This window comes from Exophiala bonariae (genome assembly GCF_035927105.1).
Source record: "Exophiala bonariae strain CCFEE 5792 chromosome Unknown scaffold_9, whole genome shotgun sequence".
Lineage (NCBI taxonomy): Eukaryota > Fungi > Ascomycota > Eurotiomycetes > Chaetothyriales > Herpotrichiellaceae > Exophiala > Exophiala bonariae.
The window spans coordinates 1-19,605 of record NW_027042484.1 but is presented as its reverse complement, the minus strand read 5'-3'; the positions used below and the strand labels follow the sequence as shown (position 1 = coordinate 19,605).

The 19,605-nt window shown below is 49.5% G+C and overlaps 8 protein-coding genes across 8 annotated transcripts; 6 read left to right on the top strand and 2 right to left on the bottom strand.

Moving 5' to 3' along the window:
- Window positions 1-315: 315 nt before the first annotated feature.
- LTR84_012837 (uncharacterized protein) lies at window positions 316-1,263 on the top strand (the record flags this gene model as incomplete). The annotated part of the gene is made up of 1 exon (XM_064856344.1): window positions 316-1,263. One exon carries the CDS (start codon window positions 316-318, stop codon window positions 1,261-1,263), a length of 948 nt encoding a protein of 315 aa, XP_064707520.1.
- Window positions 1,264-3,367: 2,104 nt separating this feature from the next.
- LTR84_012836 (uncharacterized protein) lies at window positions 3,368-5,181 on the top strand (the record flags this gene model as incomplete). Its single annotated transcript, XM_064856343.1, has 2 exons — window positions 3,368-3,873; window positions 3,972-5,181. 2 exons carry the CDS (start codon window positions 3,368-3,370, stop codon window positions 5,179-5,181), a joined length of 1,716 nt encoding a protein of 571 aa, XP_064707519.1.
- A 462-nt stretch (window positions 5,182-5,643) lies between these two features.
- LTR84_012835 (uncharacterized protein) lies at window positions 5,644-8,266 on the bottom strand (the record flags this gene model as incomplete). The annotated part of the gene is made up of 4 exons (XM_064856342.1): window positions 5,644-6,376; window positions 6,446-7,509; window positions 7,642-8,150; window positions 8,212-8,266. The coding sequence occupies 4 exons, from the start codon at window positions 8,264-8,266 to the stop codon at window positions 5,644-5,646; spliced, it is 2,361 nt and encodes a 786-aa protein (XP_064707518.1).
- Window positions 8,267-9,708: 1,442 nt separating this feature from the next.
- LTR84_012834 (uncharacterized protein) lies at window positions 9,709-10,502 on the top strand (the record flags this gene model as incomplete). The annotated part of the gene is made up of 3 exons (XM_064856341.1): window positions 9,709-9,913; window positions 9,968-10,009; window positions 10,069-10,502. The coding sequence occupies 3 exons, from the start codon at window positions 9,709-9,711 to the stop codon at window positions 10,500-10,502; spliced, it is 681 nt and encodes a 226-aa protein (XP_064707517.1).
- A 328-nt stretch (window positions 10,503-10,830) lies between these two features.
- LTR84_012833 (uncharacterized protein) lies at window positions 10,831-12,602 on the bottom strand (the record flags this gene model as incomplete). Its single annotated transcript, XM_064856340.1, has 5 exons — window positions 10,831-11,253; window positions 11,305-11,630; window positions 11,690-12,174; window positions 12,238-12,422; window positions 12,486-12,602. The coding sequence occupies 5 exons, from the start codon at window positions 12,600-12,602 to the stop codon at window positions 10,831-10,833; spliced, it is 1,536 nt and encodes a 511-aa protein (XP_064707516.1).
- Window positions 12,603-13,180: 578 nt separating this feature from the next.
- On the top strand, window positions 13,181-13,975 carry LTR84_012832 (uncharacterized protein; the record flags this gene model as incomplete). Its single annotated transcript, XM_064856339.1, has 1 exon — window positions 13,181-13,975. One exon carries the CDS (start codon window positions 13,181-13,183, stop codon window positions 13,973-13,975), a length of 795 nt encoding a protein of 264 aa, XP_064707515.1.
- Window positions 13,976-14,983: 1,008 nt separating this feature from the next.
- Window positions 14,984-16,706, top strand: LTR84_012831 (uncharacterized protein; the record flags this gene model as incomplete). Its single annotated transcript, XM_064856338.1, has 2 exons — window positions 14,984-15,571; window positions 15,630-16,706. The coding sequence occupies 2 exons, from the start codon at window positions 14,984-14,986 to the stop codon at window positions 16,704-16,706; spliced, it is 1,665 nt and encodes a 554-aa protein (XP_064707514.1).
- A 694-nt stretch (window positions 16,707-17,400) lies between these two features.
- LTR84_012830 (uncharacterized protein) lies at window positions 17,401-19,335 on the top strand (the record flags this gene model as incomplete). Its single annotated transcript, XM_064856337.1, has 7 exons — window positions 17,401-17,408; window positions 17,515-17,731; window positions 17,783-17,876; window positions 17,938-18,180; window positions 18,246-18,503; window positions 18,555-18,719; window positions 18,773-19,335. 7 exons carry the CDS (start codon window positions 17,401-17,403, stop codon window positions 19,333-19,335), a joined length of 1,548 nt encoding a protein of 515 aa, XP_064707513.1.
- Between the last annotated feature and the right edge of the window lie 270 nt (window positions 19,336-19,605).

Below are 19,605 nucleotides of genomic sequence, written 5' to 3'. Positions count from 1 at the left end.
TCGTACCTCGCTTGGGTACGGTAGCCTTGCAAGTGTTGTTCCCTTGTTTACACTTCAGCCTTGACCACAAGGCTTGAACATCACATATCCGGTAAAAGGTCGTGTGCCTGAGCGTAGCATTCATCCCTTGATTACCTTGCGTCCTCAGGGCCAGTATGATGCACCTACTCATTGCGATTTGGTTGGCGACCCTGAGTTCGAGGTATAAGTATCTCGTCGAACTCGGTGTTGATCATCCCTCAGTTTCTTTCGGCACAGCCATTCAATCACCTCAGCGACGAGGCCTCGGTGTGTTCATCCGTCTCAATCTTCACAATGGCCTCCTCGGAAGATATTCCTAGAGAATATCTTACGCACAATGACAACGATATCCTTGGATTACTCGCCCAAACTCCTATCGAAAATACCATCGCCCCTGGAGATCTTGAAACGGTGTTGAGCATTTCACCATTTGTGGTGGTCCCGGGTACATTTAACCTCCGAGATGTTGGAGGTGGCAACGCCATTCGTCCCAATGTGATCTATCGCTCCGGCACACTGTCTGGTCTGCTGCCCGAAGGGAAAGATGTGCTTGTCAGCAAGCTCCAGATTCGCACTGTGTTCGATCTCCGCTCGGCGAGGGAGAGAGCAGCCTTCCCGTTTCCAGACTCAATCAATGGAAAAAATGACGATATTGAGGTCCTATGGTGTCCATCTGATACGCCCCCAACGGACACGGATATCAAGAATTTTGTGGACCTACCGTCTGAAAGCCCCGAATCCTGGAGCGGCGGAGCAAGGGGTTTTAGCCGTGACTACCTCGAGGTCCTGCGTATCTTCAAGACGTCGTTTCAAAGGGTCTTTCAACACCTGCTCGATCGACCAAACGATGCGGTCTTGTTCAATTGCACAGCAGGCAAGGACCGCACAGGGACACTGGCAGCATTGATCCAGGCCCTCGCCGGCATGGCTGACGAGGACATTGCTAGGGATTATGCACTGTCCAGGATCGGCATGGAGCCACAGAAGGCTTATTTGACCGCTTTCATCAAGAAGTGGAAGCCGGACTGGACCCCGGAGACGCCGGGCATGCGAGGATTCAGCAATGTCAGGGCAGAGTACATGATTCGGTTTCTCAAGGACGCGAAGGGCACATATCCCCCCAACCAGCGTCATTCAAATTGGGCCGCCGAATATGTCTACACACAGTTGGGGTTCAGTGAGGATGACATAGAGAAGATTCGAAAGAACCTGAGATCAGCGCCTGCTGAGAATGGTGTGTAAGTAAACCACGTGTTACGGCCAGTTCGATGTCTCGTGATAACCCTTTCGAGTAGATGTGAATAATAGATCAGTTAGAAAGGGGTATGCTAGAATTGCCAATCCATAATCGCAATCAACGATGATGATATGAATAATAGATCTCCATCCTCTCGTAGCTTACAGGCCACAAACACTCCCAATTTACTGGTCAAGAGTAGCAGTGATCCTGGATGTTTCACCAGTTTGGGGCGCATCTTAGACCGACGTGAAGTTGCCTGGGATACTTGTTGCACTTGATTCCCACTATCCGCATTTACGAGCACAAAGTAGTATCTCAGTAGTCAGAAGTTCAGAGCGCATCAGGCTACCAGTCCCTGAATCATATGCTAGATACATCTCCTTTCCGCCTTGCATAACCAGGCACCCGGAGCTGGACTTTCGACCTCCAGAGAGTCATCACATGCGAGTTTGTTCCTTCGCTTAGAACATTCGCCAAGCGACTCGGAACTGTCCCATACATGACGTCACCGAGCATTTACTGACCTGGTCAGAGCACCTAGCAGTGGACAGCCACTAACAGAAATTTAGGGAAGGTGGGGTCATTCAGTCAGTAGGAAACAAGCAGGTCCTTCCTTCCTTGGGCGAGAGCCGTCCAGACACGAGTTTTGGACATGTGACATGTCGGCCTCAGGTCTCGACCTTAAGGTGGCAAGGGATTGTTCGGCAGGCGCAAAATCTCCCTTCCGCATGCCCGGCACCCGTGGGCACCTCCCTAGATAGGTACCCGGGTGCCCAGGTTTGTTCTGGAAGTACCAAAGGTACTCGTCAGTTGGAACAGACCCTCCAAGCTGGGGATGGTGTGCGTGCTGCGGCCAAATTTCTTATTCCTATTCGTTACGTAACCGGGCGCCCGCCAAGGTGCTGCACCAAGGCTATTGCCGCCATATCCGGCAAAGTTTGTGAGAACTCCCCGGCCAGTGGCCTGCTCGGTACTCGACAGCGGAGAAGCTTGCGACAGCTTGCTCACTTTCAAGCAGTTCAAGCAGTTTCAAGCAGTTCAAGCAGTCCAAGCAGTCCAAGAGATTCACTCAAGCAGTCCTCCAAGGCTTTGATCCTGACAGAACGGAGTGATGATATCAATCAAGATCTCCCCCTCACGGTCCATGTGTCGACCGATCAATGAAGAAGTCTTGGAGATCTTTGAAGAAAGGTCTTTCTTAGCGATATCAAATAGGCTGTCGAGCCTTTATCTTTCTCCGAGGGCGCATTCGCCTGTCATTCGGTCAGCCCTCTCATTATTCCTACCACGATGGAAAAACCAAGGAGTCCATTTCCATGGCAGAGGCGATCGTCAGGCTAAGCTTGCCCAGGATTGGACAAGTGAGGTCTTGTTAGCTGCAGTCGAAAATTTCAACCGGGGGGCGTCAATTAAGGTTGAGGCCAATCTTGGTCGCTTGCCCCGCATTTTAATGGAGCGACTACGAGTGCAGTGAGACTCACTCCATAGCTACAGTTTGCCGTCCTGGCAACTTGGTAAGAAACTCGTTGCATTCTTTCCCACTACGAAGTAGGCTAAAGACAGGGTTCCACACGCTTTGCCCGTCCAGTGGCATTGCATTGGTCTCACGACCAACGGACATCCACCTCACACCTCAACCCTGAGATCGCCCGACAGTTGTCACATCATAGGGAACCACTAACCCTCAGCTGACAGGTACACCAGCGGGTGCCTTGCGGGGAACAGCTTGTTTCATCCCACAGCTTATTCGTGGATCGTGGATCTTCTGTGCGGTTGACAGAATAAGCCCCATGTAGTTCTGGCCATGTGGGCTCTGCTCGAACCCGCTAAAACCACTATTCATGCGGTCACAAATAATGGGCCAAGCACGCCTCCCAATCCTGTTGAGCACCATCAGAACCGAAGCTGCCTTTCCGTTGGACCAAACTCGCAAGGACCCGTGGCAAGGATGTTGAGAAATACTTTTCTCTCGCGCCCTCAGCTTTTACTTATATGCAGCCCACCAGCCCGGGTCGCAGTCTGATCCTTTCTTCTCTTCGTCAAGTCAGTCAGCCTTCGCAGTCCTTCCAATCTTGTCCCCAAGCAACAATTCCCTGAGCGACCATCATGAACGACGACAAGGAGTCCAAGTACATTGACCAGGGCATAGACCCGGTCGACTCTCACCATCAGGATCATGACCATCAGATCCAACAAGGTCTCGTCTCTGACAATGCCGACCAATTGCAACGTCGATTGGGCAACCGTCAAATTCAACTCATTGCCATAGGAGGTTCTATCGGTACCGCGCTCTTCGTTAGTATTGGTGGTGGCCTCGCACGGGGCGGCCCGTTAAGCTTGTTCCTCGCCTACACCATCTACAGTGGTCTCCTCGGTCTCGTCAACAACTGTATCGCTGAAATGACTGTCCTACATCCCGTATCCGGAGGCTTCATTCGTATGGCTGGTAAATGGGTAGACGATGCCTTTGGTTTCATGGCCGGATGGAACTTCTTCTTCTACGAAGCATTGTTGATTCCCTTCGAAATCACCGCCCTCAACCTGGTATTATCCTTCTGGAGAGACGACATTCCGACTGCGGCTGTATGCGCTGGATGTATTGTGCTCTACGCGTGAGACTCACTCCCCCAGAAGCGACCTTTTTCTTCTCGTGCCTGGATATTCCCCCCCAATGCGACCTAAAAAGCAAAGCTAACACCGTTAATTATAGTCTTCTCAACGTCCTCGCCGTCAAGGCATATGGCGAAGCCGAATTCTGGCTCTCTGGCGGAAAGGTCATCTTGATCTTCATGCTGTTCTCCTTCACATTCATCACAATGTGCGGCGGAAATCCTAAACACGATGCCTACGGATTCCGCTATTGGAGAAATCCCGGACCCATGGCCGAGTACCACACAACAGGCAACCTCGGTCGCTTTGAGGGTTTCCTCGCCGCAGTGTGGTCTGCTTCCTTTTGCGTTGTAGGCCCTGAATATATTTCCATGGTCTCCGCTGAAGCCAAGCGCCCAAGAATCTACATCAAGACCGCGTTTAAGACTATCTACTGGCGATTCGGAATCTTCTTCATCCTTGGATCACTTTGCACCGGGATTGTCGTTGCCTATAACGACCCCACCTTGGTTGATATCATCTTCGGCTCTGGAAGTGGTGGCGGCACTGCAGCTGCGTCGCCGTACGTGATCGCCATGAGCAACTTGGGAGTCGAGGTTCTCCCACATATCACGAACGCATTGATGGTCACGAGTATCTTCTCCGCTGGCAATACCTATACATACTGCGCCACTCGCAGCTTGTACGGCCTAGCGATCGAAGGCCGCGCACCACGCTTCCTCCGCAAGTGCACCAAGAACGGCGTCCCGATTTGGTGCTTCTGCGTCGTCATGGCATTCCCCTTCCTGTCCTTCCTACAGCTGAGCAACAGCTCCAACAAAGTCTTGACCTGGCTAATCAACCTCGTCACCGCCGGCGGCATCATCGACTACATCGTCATGTGCATTACTTACATCTGCTTCTACCGCGCCTGCAAGGCTCAAGGCATCGACCGAAACTCTTTCCCCTACACGGGCTGGTTCCAGCCATACTGCGGCTACATCGGCCTTGTAGGCATGTCCACCGTCGTCTTCTTCTATGGCTACTCCAGTTTCACGCCCACGAGCGTCGAGACTTTCTTCTCCTACTATACCATGTTGATTGTCGCGCCGATCCTGTTCGTCGGCTGGAAGGTCATCAAGCGCACCAAGTTCGTTCGTCCGCATGAGGCGGATCTGCAATGGGAGCGCGCGATCGTCGATGCCTACGAAGCGTCCTTCTTCTCGCCTCCTGTGGGTTTCTGGACTGAGATGATTCAACTGGTGGGTTTCAAGAGAAGCAAGCAGGATAGACGCACTTCGGTCGATGGTTCCATCACCCAGCGATTCTAGGTGCGCTTTACAAAGACAAGAAACAAGTTATTCATTTTAGCTTGAGCTCCATGATATCATGAGATTGTCACGGTTAGTCGAGATACATATAATGTAAAGGAGGACGAATAAATGAGTTTTCGACCAAAATTGTAAGTGCCTCGAGTGATACAGCATGTCATGCCATTTGAGTAAATTTTTGCAACAAACTATCTCCAAATTTCTTGAGCAGCTTTTCCGTTGTCTAGACTACTGAAAGTTTGGGAATAGGTGCTCTTTCTTCTCCAACAAAGTCATGTTGGGAATAGAATCAATAAGTGGTAAGTATCGCTGGCCTGCTCGACTCGGGATCTGAAAGCCCGAAAACGCTTACAATTCACCAGCCCGAAGAACAACTTCTTTCGCTGAACGTTGAACGAGACCGGCCCCACTGTAATGAATTTCCATCAATCATCAATCATCACATGCATGGACCTGATTCACTCATTCGTTCACAGGGACCGTCATCAGCCATGAGAAATCTGTGGGGTCAAAAGCGGCATCGAAGTCGGCCCAATTGCCCGAGAGGAACGGATCATTGAGCAGAACATCCGAATCCTGCATGTAGTCTCGCGCAGGGTCGTAGAAGTTGGAGGTGGAGAGGCTGCTCTGCTCCAGGGGAAGGGGTCGCCAAAACGCCATTGACGCAGCAGCGCTGGACGCTTGGTCATTCGGCGCCGTCGTCGGTATCAATTCCATTTCGCTCTGCCGTGCATTTGCGTTCTGCCTCAATCGAGAGTACTGCTGGGGTACGGCGTCGAAGAGCAGGCGCAACGTGGTCGTGAGGCGATGGATCGACGGTCCGAATTTCGTGCCGTAGCCTTCGAGGATGTCCATCGCTTTGGTCCAGCGTTCGAGGATGGATTCCTCGGTTGTTTCTGCCAAGATCGAGGGGCTCAGGCGTGCGGCGATCAGAACGGTCGCGGACGTGTATAGGAACAGCACGTTGTACCACCACACGCTCAATGTTTCGGTCGAGTCTGTGGATGCCGCCTCGCCTGTGTGGATTGTGTCAATGACGTCTTGAGCTACTTTGACACACACGATGGCGCATTGAAGGAAGATCCGGTGAGTCAGGAGGCTCCGGAAAGGGATCAATTGCGACCCGTCAATCGAATCTGTGGTGATGAAAGTCGAGAGCACAGGTCTCAACAGCAACAGCCGGACATGTAGCTGCCTGCTGTGTTATCAGTATCAACGATATAAGATTTGAACTATTTGTCGAATGTGAAATGTCTCTGCTCACCTTTGATGAAGAATCACTGCCTGACGGTAGAAGATGTTTTTCTCCACGCTGTCCTTCGCATAGGTTTCGAATCTGAGGTGCTCAGGGAGACTGCTTTCCCATCTCGCCAATCTTCGCTCGAGCTCGAATACCGACAGATAGCCTTCACTAGGTGATGTGCTACCCATGTACTTGTCATAAATTCGTTCCAGCGGAAGGTTCTTTTGAGCTTCCGAGGTTGTGGAATGGAAGTTGAACAGGACATCGTGCATTATCTCATACAACTTCAGGGAAAAGCAGAAGCAATCGATGATGGATCGTGGCTGATCTTGTTGAATAGATGGGCTATTCTCAGAGATGACGAGATCGTCGTCCAAGGGCGTTGGAAACGGTACCAAAGTGGATGATCTTGGACCTATCATCGACGGCCGACCATAAATCATGGAGGCCACGTTATCCATTAGCACACACCCATACCATACTCGATGCAACATCTCCTTGGTTCGGTTATCTGCCACGGCCTCGGTTGTTTGCGGAAGATGAAGTCCAAGGCTCTGAGCGGTCCTAACAGCCAGCCCAACAAAGACCCAACACGGATGAGGCTCGTTGGTACTTTGGAAGTATTGTCCCAGCAGTAGGAAACATTGGACCGACCGTACTGACGCCGTCTCTGCCACATCCAACAACTCGCGAGCCCTCAGATAGAACACTGTTGCCGATCTTAGTTTGTGTTCGGCGTCAAAAGAGGGATCCATCTGGCTAGTCAGTGCAAAGATGATGTTGAGCAAACATAGAAATGACCGTTCTTCGGAGACCGAACCTTCTCCGCTCCAGATTTTCTCATAATCATTTCGTACTTGCTCTTTGTCCAGAAATGGGTAGAGCTCATGAACAAACCTCCAATATAGCGCCATGAGCGCATCAGCCCTTTTTCGCGAGGGCAAAATATAATCAATATGTTTATGCTGGATTTCATTGCCAGGAACCATCATTGGTAGATTCGTCTGATTGATGCTGGGAAGGGGTGTGATCGAGCTTGAACCTCCGCAGAGTTTCTGCTCAACCAGCTTCCTGACATTTTGCATCTATCATTTTCGTAGTCAGCATCATAATGCTATGCCGGCGAATGGGAGCCTGTCCTGATATTGCACTTCCAGCGTAGAGGGTGGGAAGTTTAAGACCTAAGATATATCGTGAAGTATGGGGTTAGGACTTACAAAACTCCCGGCACTCGCACTTCCGAAGAAGCCTTCTCTGTGATCTTCAGTCGTAGTTGCTCCAATAATTGCAACCGACCTAGTGTCTGAAGGAGATAATCCATCTAGTGTGCTGGAAATGTCGTGTCTGTGAAAGCCAGGTCTAGGTGTCGCTGAGGGCGTATTCTCTACAATTTGGGCGCGTGAACCAATGAGAGGCGTTTCCAGTCTGGAATGATCATCTTGTGCTACAGTGGATCGATGATGATTATCGTTCTCGCTTGAATCAAATCTCACGGCGCTCTCGCCGTCCAACGTGCTCGGGAGGGTGACATTGAAAGCATCCTCTTGGAGCAGAGTGATACTGGGAGTGGTTGTTTTATGGGTGAGCGCACCAGTTTGCTCAAGCTGCTTGATACGGTCTTCAAGCCACTGGATCCGATCTGAAGGGACTTGTGAATTGGTTTTCGTAGGAGTGGTATCCCAAGTGCAAGCACCTCCACGCGACCTTTTCTGGCATGGGTCGCATACTATTCAGAGTTAGGCCAATGATGTTCGAATCATTGCCATACACAAAACGGAGAGTTGTACCTGGTGCCCGGCCGTCACATTTGATCTGATCCAGATCTGTAAGACTGGGGCACATTCTGAAGAGATGGTGACGTACCTTTCGAGCACGACAAGGATCACAAGCTACAGCGACCTTCTGTCGTTTCGGTCTGAATCTATCCATCACTTAGAGGAAGAATTCAACGTTGCTACTGTTGACTTGTGGTTTACAAGTCTGTCTTGCTGGTTGGATAATTAGACGCGACAATTGTGCCTCTTACATCTGAGGGACGAGGTGGTTGTAGCTAGTTGGGATGTAAAGAGGGGATGAACGGGATCTGGCCTAGCGGCAGGTGGCTAGACGCCTAACCAATTTGACGCTCTCCCCATCAACCACACAGGCGTAAAGGCTAAAGGCCCTCGGGCTCAACTCGCTTCACACTTCGCCCTTGTATCCGAACTCGCCCACATTAATTGTGGTTCCATTTGACAAAAGCCATGAGCGTCCAAAATACTAAGTAGGACACCACCGAAAACTCCTGTCTCATTCCTACATACCTATTGACTAACTCGGTCTTAAGTCTTTAATCGCTAGCAAGTTAATAAATGGTTCCCACGCATTTGAGAATGTCCTCCACATCGTTTACTGGGCAGGTGGGGAGCAAATAACAAGCCATACCTCTCCCCTAGGGGCGCCTGAAGTATTTCACACATCAATTTTTGTTGTTCGCGTTTCGTAGAAGTTCGGACACTTCCTCATGGTCCAGTAAAAGCTATTATCAAATACAAAATGCAATCTAGGAAACCCAGAGAGGTGATGGAGAGTCGATAAATGTTCCGGATCAGGATGGGCATGCTCCGAGCAGGGGACCTCATAAGGTTCCTTTGGCTCCAGCCTTCGGCCTTCGGCCATTCATTTTGATATTGCTACAATGCCGGCCCAGCAATGAGCTACATTGAAAGACTCAAACGAGGTCCCACTGAAGCCAGAACATTCACGGTTCCGGACATAACGAGGTTGTGGTCGAATTGTGGGGATAAATCGGAACAGCTTCCGACTGAGGCCTCCCTTGATACTACACCCGGTTGGCAGACTAATCCCAGTAATTCTGGGAGATGGAGGATATCATAATTTCTTCCTGGATGCTAGTATCCAAAATCTTGCAGTGATTCCTTGAAACTGAATATTTGAACTTTTTGGTTGGACATCATGAGCAGACATTAGGAGCGATTTACCGCCTATCTGCAACAAAGCCACTTTAAGTGAAGTTCTTGTTACCCAAACAGGAGCCTCGACATACCAGGTCTCCTACTATCAATCCTGAGGATGTCGACCCTCGAAGACTCTAGCGAATTACAGGAACTCCTTATTCGCAAGACATACAATACCCTGATCCTGGGTAGCCACATTCTTCATTATCATGGGTAATACCGGAAGTATCTCCCATATCTGAAATTCGTGAACTAATAGCAAGCAGAGTGGTGGACGCATATGGCCATCTTTCTGCAAGACATCCCCTCAAATCCGATGTCTTTATCATGCCGCGAAACATGCCACCAGCCACAGTCGCTTCTCACAGAGATCTAGTGGAATACTATATTTCAGATGCGTCTCCTGTGGATTCCACTGCGCCGCGAGGCTACTTGGAGCGATGCATTCACAGTGAGATATACAAGAAATATCCCACAGTGAACGGGGTCATCCATAGCCATTCACATGCAGTGGTACCGTACACGATTTCCGGTATATCTCTTTACCTCGTGGCAGCAAGACAGGAGAAGGGCTGACTAGTCATAGGTGTACCGTTGAGACCGTGTTTTCATATGGCAGGCTTTCTAGGTACATATTCATGTCGCGTGTTACCATGACACAACGAGTTGAACTAATCTGAAGCCTAGGACAATCAACACCAGTGTTTAACATTGCAGAACATTATCAGTCTGGTGACATACAGGACTTACTGATACGCGAAGTACGCCTTGGCGAGGCCCTCGCTTCGCATTTCGGTAAGGGTTCAAAAGACGAACCTCTCCAAGCAGTGGTTCTGATGCGCGGCCACGGATTCACAACAGTGGCTTCCAGCCCGGAGGAGTGTATATTCCGAGCGATTTATACTCAAGATAATGCTGGGATCCAGACCACGAGTCTCGCGCTGAATGCAGGGCTGGCCCGAAGCTCAAAGGCCTCAAGTACAAGCATTCCCGAGGTTCACTATTTAAGTGACGATGAAGTTGCAGCGGCCACTGGAATGGGCCAAAATGCATGGACTCGTGCCTGGTCGCTGTGGGTTCGGGAGGTCCAGGCGGACCCTCTTTATGTGATTGATGATTGAGTGTATGGCAAGCGGAAAGACACTCGAATAGTAAGGAATATTCACATGTATGCATTTCGAAAAGTTCTAGAGCTCAATATCCTCATGGGCAGAAGACTTGCCTTCGTCTTGGAGTGTCACTCAGCCAGGAATGCTCGGGTCCGTTCCGCCTCCGAGTGGTCACCATGTGTCTGTTGAGTAATTAAACCTAAAATTCCCTAACAAAATGCTCCACAGTGGAAAGAATAATGATAGTGATGACTTAAGCATCCCTTACCACGACACAAATCCGCGAGATCTTGGAGTTGCCCCTTATACCGCGTAACAGGCAATTGGTTGTACTCATGTCTCACTCGTTGTGGATTGGTCCAGAGTACGTAGTTCTGCCACGTACAAACCACCAAAATATGCTGAAAAGAACCACGAAGCCAAACACAACGCATGCATAATTCATGTTCTGAGCTGTGACGGGCATATATGGGGGAAAGAATAAGAAAATAACGATGAACGTGCTGTAAATGACCGCGAAAATGTTGAGGGGCAGCCCAAATGCACCCAGCTGGAAGGGACCATATTTGAGCTGCGGGCCTCGGACTCGCCGTATTGCATGAAGCAACACTGGTATGAGGTACGAGGTGTAAAGTCCCACCACGGACAATGAGACGATCGCATTGAATGCAGTAGTAGACCCAATGTTTATGAGCCCCAGCAACGCAAGAAACAGAATGCTGAAGCCGATGCTTCGATTTGGAAGTGCCGAATTCTGGTCGACCTGTGAGTCATAGTTAGCACCAGTCCTGGCATCGATACCCTGGAGCCTTACATGAGCAAAAAAAGTCGAGAAGGGAAGTCCTTTGTCCCGTGCAAATGCCCAAAATGTCCTTGATGCAGATGCAAGCAGTCCGAAAGTTGAAGCAACAGCAACGATTATGAAAGGCATCATCAACGCGGTGGTGGCCGAGGTAGACCCTGTCGTATTGTAGAATATCTGGATGATGGGAAATCCAGTAGTGCTGGTGAGGACAGACTCTACATCTCCGAGGCAGAAGAGAAGGGCGAAAAGAAAGCCCAGCCCGAGTGTTCCATTAATTAGGATCGTTCCGATCATGACCCGCGGAAGTATCACGGAAGGATTGTGCATCTCTTCACCTGTGGTCCTGTTAGTTCTCCAATCATATGTCCCAAGGAATGAATATGTCAAGGCTTACTCAAATGGCAGGAGCCATCATAGCCGACCAACACGTACGTGGCACTGAGCAAGCCCAAGCACCATGCCACGCCATTGCTTTCCCAACCAGAGTTGTTTTCAAACGATGTGAAAACGTACTCTGCGCTCTTATGAGGCGAGAGGACAACCAGTGGAATAAGGACGGCGAGGAAGGTCAAGACGTGGAAAAGCAGGACACCATTCTCGATCAGAGGCATGAACTTGATTCCGATGGTGTTGACCAGGTAGGCGACAAGCAATATTGCCCAGTAAATGAAAGTTCCATGCCATCTTTGAGGGACATATTCGGGGTGATTGAGCACCGCCAGCCCTTGGATCTGCAGCCCACCTAGGAGTGCCGCGCTAGCAGTAAGTGATAGCCAGCCGAGGGTTGTGATCCAGCCAGTGAGCCAGCTGAAGAAGGCCGCAAATCGCTCAGGCGCGAGAATATAAGTCCATTCATTCTGGCCACCACTTGCAGGGCATCTATGGTTGATCGGTAAGCCTCAGACGAAATGCATGGCGAGTTGACCAATGTCATAAACTTACAAAGATGCTAGTTCTGCCAAAGAAAGGCATGTAGCCATGGTGCCAAGGAGGGCCAGAATATAGCCATAGAGCAGAGCTACAGGACCGCCGGCGACAAGGCCCCCAGCAAACACTGCGCCGGTTGCCTCCCATGTTGCCATAAGTGTCACACAGACAGAAAGGATGTTCAGGGAGCTGAATCGTTTCTAAAGTGAATGAAATTAGCTCAGATATCGTTAAGGAGTTTCGAATGATGGGTAGTGGTTTACCTTCAGCTCGGATGCATCCCCATGAGCAAGAGTCGCATTTCGCTCGAGGTTGTAGGGCTCCTCAGATTCATGAGTCTTTTCGCGCTGGTCGACCAGCTTTGACTCACGGTTGTCCATAGTAGATGACATTTGACAATGAATTGGCACTGTAATGTCCTAGAGAGCGAGAATTGGATCTCCATGATGAACATCTGGGAGCAAGCCGGCTTTTGTTATCTGCTCTGTTTCAAAACTAGCAATTACCACATATCCCGTGGCTATCTGAGTTACGACGCATACTGTTGAGGGATCTCAGATTAACTCACGATATGCCAAAAGAGAAGATGCGGTACGAAAGAAAGGTCTCGCCTGCACCCATGCCTGATAGGATCAACTTTTGAGTTTCAAGGCTAAGCTGTTTCTAGGCAGTCGGTGCGAATTGAGGTGGAGCATTGCAGGGGCGTGCCGCCAGACTAGTCTCCAGGTTGACTACTCGGAATTGCATTCGATGCACTCACAATTTATAAAAGCCGCTCCCAGATAATGTAGAGACAGAATGCTGTGTGTGCATCGATCTTCTTATCCGCTCAATTACACTCGCGAACCTCGGCATTGGCATTCTGCACCTAGAGATATTGAAGTCACGGAGCATAATAGCCTCAGGCCAATCGAGACAAAAGAAGACAATAACTTTCAGAGAAGACAACCTTGTCACAATGGAGACTGCAACAGAGACTCCAGGTTTCGTTCCCATCTCGGAATGGCCTACTCTTGAGGCTCTCTGCGATGGCTTCGACGAGCACCTCCTTTCACCTTCAAACAAGTTGAATGGTCAACGATTTGAGCTTGCGTTCGAAGATGGCACAGACATTGAACATCACTTTCTCGACACAGATACCATCTTCTGGAGCATAACAAAAGGTACTAAAGGTGTTGGTTTGACTGGCGAAGCAAAATACAGAGCGTTCGAGGTTCGACCGGATGTTTTTTTCGTCGATTTTCACAAAATTGACTACAACGAAGAGGTCAGTATTGTCATGAACATCAAGAGCGGGCAGACAGTAGTGGGCATCTCGGGTTTCCGGGACACAACTGGAGTACGGCGAACGTACACCAAATTCTCCAATGCATATATCTCAGGCCTCGCCCCCAGTCAGCCATACAAGAACACTGATGAACTGATCGGAAAACACGTTGTTTACCGCTATACTGGTGATGATGCCTATGAGCATATTTATCTCAATCAAGGAACATTCACCTGGCACTGTCTGAGCGGGACTGAGAAAGGTCTGGCAGACACAGAACCATGTAAGATGTTGAAGTTGGCCGATCAACTTTACCTGCTGTTCTGGACAGAGAAGATTATGCCTGTGGAGTCAGTGGTCGTGGTTGATCTGAAGGAGATGCGCTCGACGGGACGATTTTTCTGCTGGGACCCGAAGCCTGAGAAACTCGTCAGCACGCTGTTTGGTTCCTATGCGACCCTGCTCGCCGACACTCGAACAAGATGAACTGCCAGCTAATTGCGAGAAGGAATGTATGATGGATCGGCTCTTTGTCATCTTCTGCGAGCCGGGCTGGTGAAAAGCAAGTAGGAAAGTAGTAAATTTGCATGCAAAGAGCAACGCTTTTCGATCATTATGACACGGAAATAGAGTACGCCATTCCCAGCATAGAAAGTAACTAGCTCCCAAAAGCCGTCCTTAAAATAGGAAAAGATAACAGACAGTTTTTTGATTCAGAATGATCAAATCTGAGATTGGTCAAAATCATCAACAACGTTTGCAGTGATATCCGTCTAAGTGACCAGTATAACACCATGTCCATGGAGACAACTCGAAAGAGTCAGATGGGGTGGAACGAAACATGACCTGCTTATCAGGATCTTCTGTGCTGCACACTCCAGCGGAATTGGTTCCTTCCCCACAACTCTTCGCTCTCTGCCTGAAAGCCGATAAGCTTTTGCCAGGGTTCAGCTCAAAGTCCTGACCGCAGGCTCATCAGAACTTAACTTTTGGAACATTGCGCCACAAACCCAGCACAAAAGATTGATTGTTACGTGGACGCTCATCCGTGTGATTGTCTAGAAGATGATTTTTTCCAGAAGTTGCCGGTTATGATCGATGGTTGCAACTCAGATCCAAGGCTAGTAACAAGACTCTAGACGAGCAGCTAAGGCCGTATTCAACTCGTGAAACAAGTGGCAATGCAGCAGTCGGACAAGATTCAAAGGACCCGCTGTAAGAGCCTCGATTCCACAACTAGATGGGGAGACTGATGTACTCACTTCTTTAGCCGGCTGTGCCTTTTGCAAGAAAAGGGTACGTAACACTGCGCTTCGGCAGGGAAAGACAAGCCTCGACCCAATGTGAAAAACTGATATTCTTCAAAGTGTAAAATGTGATGAGACAGTTCCTAAGTGTCTACAATGCATCAAGCGTGGTCTCAAATGCCCCGGATATCATCGAACTCTCAAATGGTCCGACAAACACGAGAGACTGCAAAATTCAGATCCATCTATGAATCGTGCCTCAGACACCATAGTTCAACAGAGACAACCTTCGCACAGCTGCTTCACCAACGATGCCAATATTTTGGATCTTGGAGAGCTTGAGTTCTCTATGCTAACTCCAATGGGGTCATTTGATAGTGAGGTTGTTGGACCTGAATTCGCATGCCTCGATGCCGTGGAAAACCTTGCGATAGCGGATCATGCAGTGTTGATAAAGCAGAGCCATTTCAATATTCGAAGCTTTATACCTCCCGCTCTGGAGACCGAGGCAGACCTACTGTCGAATCATTACTTTTCATCGGTTTGCATCATCAATTCGGGCTTCGACTCTCCCGCAAACCCGTTCCGGACATACGTAGCGGAACTGATGTCTGGCGATACCATCATCTACCACTGTATGCTCTCGATGTCGGCAGCGCATCTTTATCAGCATCGTGAGGTGTTCAAACAGGTGGCACTCAATTATCGCACGGAGGCAATTTCTTCTCTGCGAGCCGAATTGTCTCTCACAGACGGTCGAAGAGTTCTCGAGGCTGACGGCCATTCTAGGCTAAGTACACTACTATTTGGTACCTTATTGTTGGGTATGAGCTCTGTGAGTCCGATATTTGCCCCAGTGCTGAACCGGACAGAACTGATCTTGTCGACCATAGTCCTGGCATGAGACCTCATCGTTAGGGGAAATATTCCTGCATGGTGCTCGCAGCTTACTGAAGACTGCAAAAGTAAGGCAAAGCAACACAGCTTCAGGGCTGGCCAACAACCCCGACTTAACGTTCCGCGATCATCCCGAGGCAAACTTTTTGGTAGGAGCAATTGCTTTCTGGGAAATGCTGTCATCCTACCACATCAATCAGGATATATCAGCGACGGACTACCTCAAGCCGTTCTGCCTGGAACTCGAGTCTGCCGATGTAGCACCAAATCCATGGACAGGCGTAAATACTGGGTTGTTTCTCCTTGCAGCAAAAGTTGGAACACTCACGAGACACGCCCATTTACTTCACCAACTTGCAGCAACCCTACCAGCCATCAAAATGGAGACTCACTTGGATCAGAAACTCCTCGAAACTGCAAGGCAGCTTGAGGAGCAGATCCGTCGCTATGAGGTGCGTCCGCTAACAACAGATACCGATGACAAGCTTACGCCCGGCACACATTTTGAAACTATGGCCCGAGTCTACCAGCTTACGATGCGATTGGAGTTGTATCAGGTGTTCCCAGAACTCCTTCGTGAAAGCTCTCAAATGGCCCACTATTGGGTATCTTCGCAGCATGAGAGTCGGTCTCGGAGCGGTTACCTTGAAATAATAAGGGCGCTGGCAGTCAACATCTTGACCCTGTTGTGTTCGATCCCAGTGACAAGTGGTACCAAAGCCATACAATTATTTCCGCTTGTGGTCGCTGGGAGCGCCCTGCAATATGACTCGACAGTGTCAAACGCTTCGGCACCAGATAAACTGTGCGTTGCTCAAGAAGTTGTGTCACTGATCGGCGATAAGACGGCCATACTGCACTGGAGGGCCGTGGTCCAGAACACTATGCTGACTGTTTACAAATATGTCGGACTCGAGTCGGCTCAACGTGGTGCCAAGATAGTCGAAAATGTCTGGACACGGTCGGACACGAATTATCATTCTCACAGCTCCGATACTGGGGTCGAAACGACTAAGTTTATATATTGGGCAGATGTGATGCGTGAAGAGCATTTGGAGACCCTGTTAGGATGACCAGTGCCACCCCAGACACTTATGTATTATTGGACTGACGCATGGCGTGTCTTGTCTGGTTGTCTCAATGGCATCCAAGACTATGAATTGGCCAACCGCACTCCTCTCCTCGTTGAAGTACCCCTGGTCCCGGATCGCATTTTCGAGAACACCCATAACCTCTAAGCGTTCTCGGCGTCATGGCTGAAACTCGTAGGGTTCTCTCAATCCCCAAACCGCCTGCCTCGTGTACATTCTGTCTGCTTTTCAGAATGTCCCTTGCCAAATGACGCCAGAAGCAAATCAATTCTTACGGCACCCCGATATCTCCAGATCAGAGTAGAGCAAGTCCCCAATATCTCCAGATCAGAGTAGAGCAAGTCCAGAAGCGAATCTTGCAAGGCCAACTGAACCCTTTTGCGTCCTACAGCCAATCAAACTGTGGTCCGTTCCGCTTCCGAGTCGCACCCACTGCATTCGCTTGGCATCGGTTTCCGGAATGTACCTGGGACTTTGGAAAAACCTACCTTTGTCAATCACACTTAGTCACGGTTAGCACGCTGTGGCCCCGCAAGGAGATATCATTCTATGTGAAAGCGACTTTCGGATCCCCAGATTTGGAGCGCTGCTACGGAAACTGAATGGCGAAGGATCGCGGGGAACACCTCTGCTAACTCGGACCCAGATCCGGATGCCTTGTTCACAAGGACCGAGTATGACAGGGTATGATGGCTTTAGTGTTCAGTACTTAAGGAGAAAGCATCTCTTACATTCAGATTGACCCACCGAGAGCAAACAAGGTCCTACTACGCTCACCCAATTCCCTCAGATTATCTCCCAAATTGGATTTCAGGAGCTCAGCAGCTATGGAAAAACGAGATGTGGAACAGGTCGAGGTCAAAGGTGACCATGAACCCTCACCAGACGAGCTCATCGCCGGTTCTGATCAGAGAATCAAGCGTTCGGCTCTTGAACGAAGGCTCCTTCTCAAGGCGGACTTGGTGATCGTACCACTCATCTCCGCTGCATATCTCGCATCATACCTGGTAAGTGTTGAATGCGGAGGTGGCTCGTTCTCAGGCTGACAATCGTAAAAGGATCGCAACAGCATCGGCAATGCTAGGATCATGGGCTTACAAAAAGATCTTCGCATGAATGCGGACCAGTTCTACAACTGTCTGACAATGTTCTGTAATATTTCAGCCTTTATGATTGAGACTAGACAGTATGGCAGTGACTAACATGGCTTCAGTCATCGGCTATGCAGTCTCAATGTTTCCCGCGAATCTCACAGCACGAAAATTCAAGCCGAACCGCTCGCTTGGTGTGGCTGTGGTCTTTTTCGGTATTTGTTGCTGCGGAATGGCAGAGGCAAAGAATTATGCCACGATCCTTGGACTGCGCATATGTCTCGGTATAGGTCAAGGATTCATCCAGATGGCCCCTATCTACTGCAGCCTATGGTATAGACGTGATGAACTGGCAACGAGATCATGTGAGTTGCATACTCTATCCGACTGTCGGCTGTGCATTGCTCTACAAGACTAACACATTCCAAAGCAATATATTACGCGTGTGCAACTCTCTCTGGGGCTTTCGGAGGTTTGATCGCATACGGAGTGCAGTCAGACCTTGGGTCTCAGGGCGGTCGAAAACCTTGGTCGTGGTTGTTTCTGATCGAAGGCGTATTGGCCATCGGGATCGGACTTCTAGTTATTCTAGCATTGCCACGTTTTCCGGATGATCTGCATCGCCGCGAAAAGCGACATTGGCTTTTTAAGCCAGAAGAAATTGACCTGGCATACAACAGATACAATGGTGAGCTGCAGCGACAATCGGATTTGTGTGCTCAACTAACGTTAGACACAGCCTATAATGCGGAAGGCGACAAGTTTCGAATAAAGCAACTGCTTGCGGTTTTGAAAGACGTCAAATCTTACTTTTTCAGCTTCATCCAGAGCGCGGCCGTGTTGGGCGTTTCGGTGGTTGGTAGTTTCCTGCCTACTTTCATCCACGATTTTGGTTTCAGTCCCGGTAAGTGACGCATTTCCTGCATGATCTCACGAAATTTCTCTGACTGTCTGAAGTCCGCACGCAACTATTCACGGTGATTCCATACGCTCTTGCCTTTGTCACCGTAATCACGGTTGGGTACCTTTCCGACCGCTGGAATACTAAAGGCCCATTCCTTTTCGCGTCATGCTGCATCGGATGCCTCGGCTACATCTTGCTGATGACGGTCTCCGCCACGACTGCGAGAGTAGTCGCAACTTGCCTTGTGACTGCGGGATGCTACCCGATCGGAATTCTTCTGCCTGTATGGCTCTCAATCAACACTCCCAACTTCACTAAGCGTGGAGCCACATGGGCATTTTCCGAAATCTTTGGCATTGGCTTCTCGATCATGGGCACTCGAATCTACACTGAGCCACCAAGATATTATAGAGGACATGGAACTGTCCTCGGCTTTTTCGCCTTTGCGGCGATAAATGTGGCAGCGGCATATCTCTGGATGAGGAGACAGAATAGGAAGAAGGATGCCATTTTGGAGGATTATGCTCGTCGTGGAGAGATGCATCCACACATTGCGCAAAGAATGACTCTCGAGGCATTGCAGGACGAGCATATCGCCTTCCGATATGTTCTGTAATCATCTCCTTGGTACCTAGGTAGTTTTCCTATCTGTTGTACAGCTCTGGTTACTGCCGCCTGCGGCCACCGAGTATTTTAGATGAGAATAAAACCGTAATGCCTGTTCTCTGCTAAAGACGATCTAAGAAGTTGATGTATCCAAAATTTAGGATTAAATGGTGGTGGTAGTGTTATTATTGCTGCTGCTGCTGCTGCTGCTGTTGCTGTTGCTGTTGCTGTTGCTGTTGCTGTTGCTGTTGCTGTTGCTGTTGCTGTTGCTGTTGCTGTT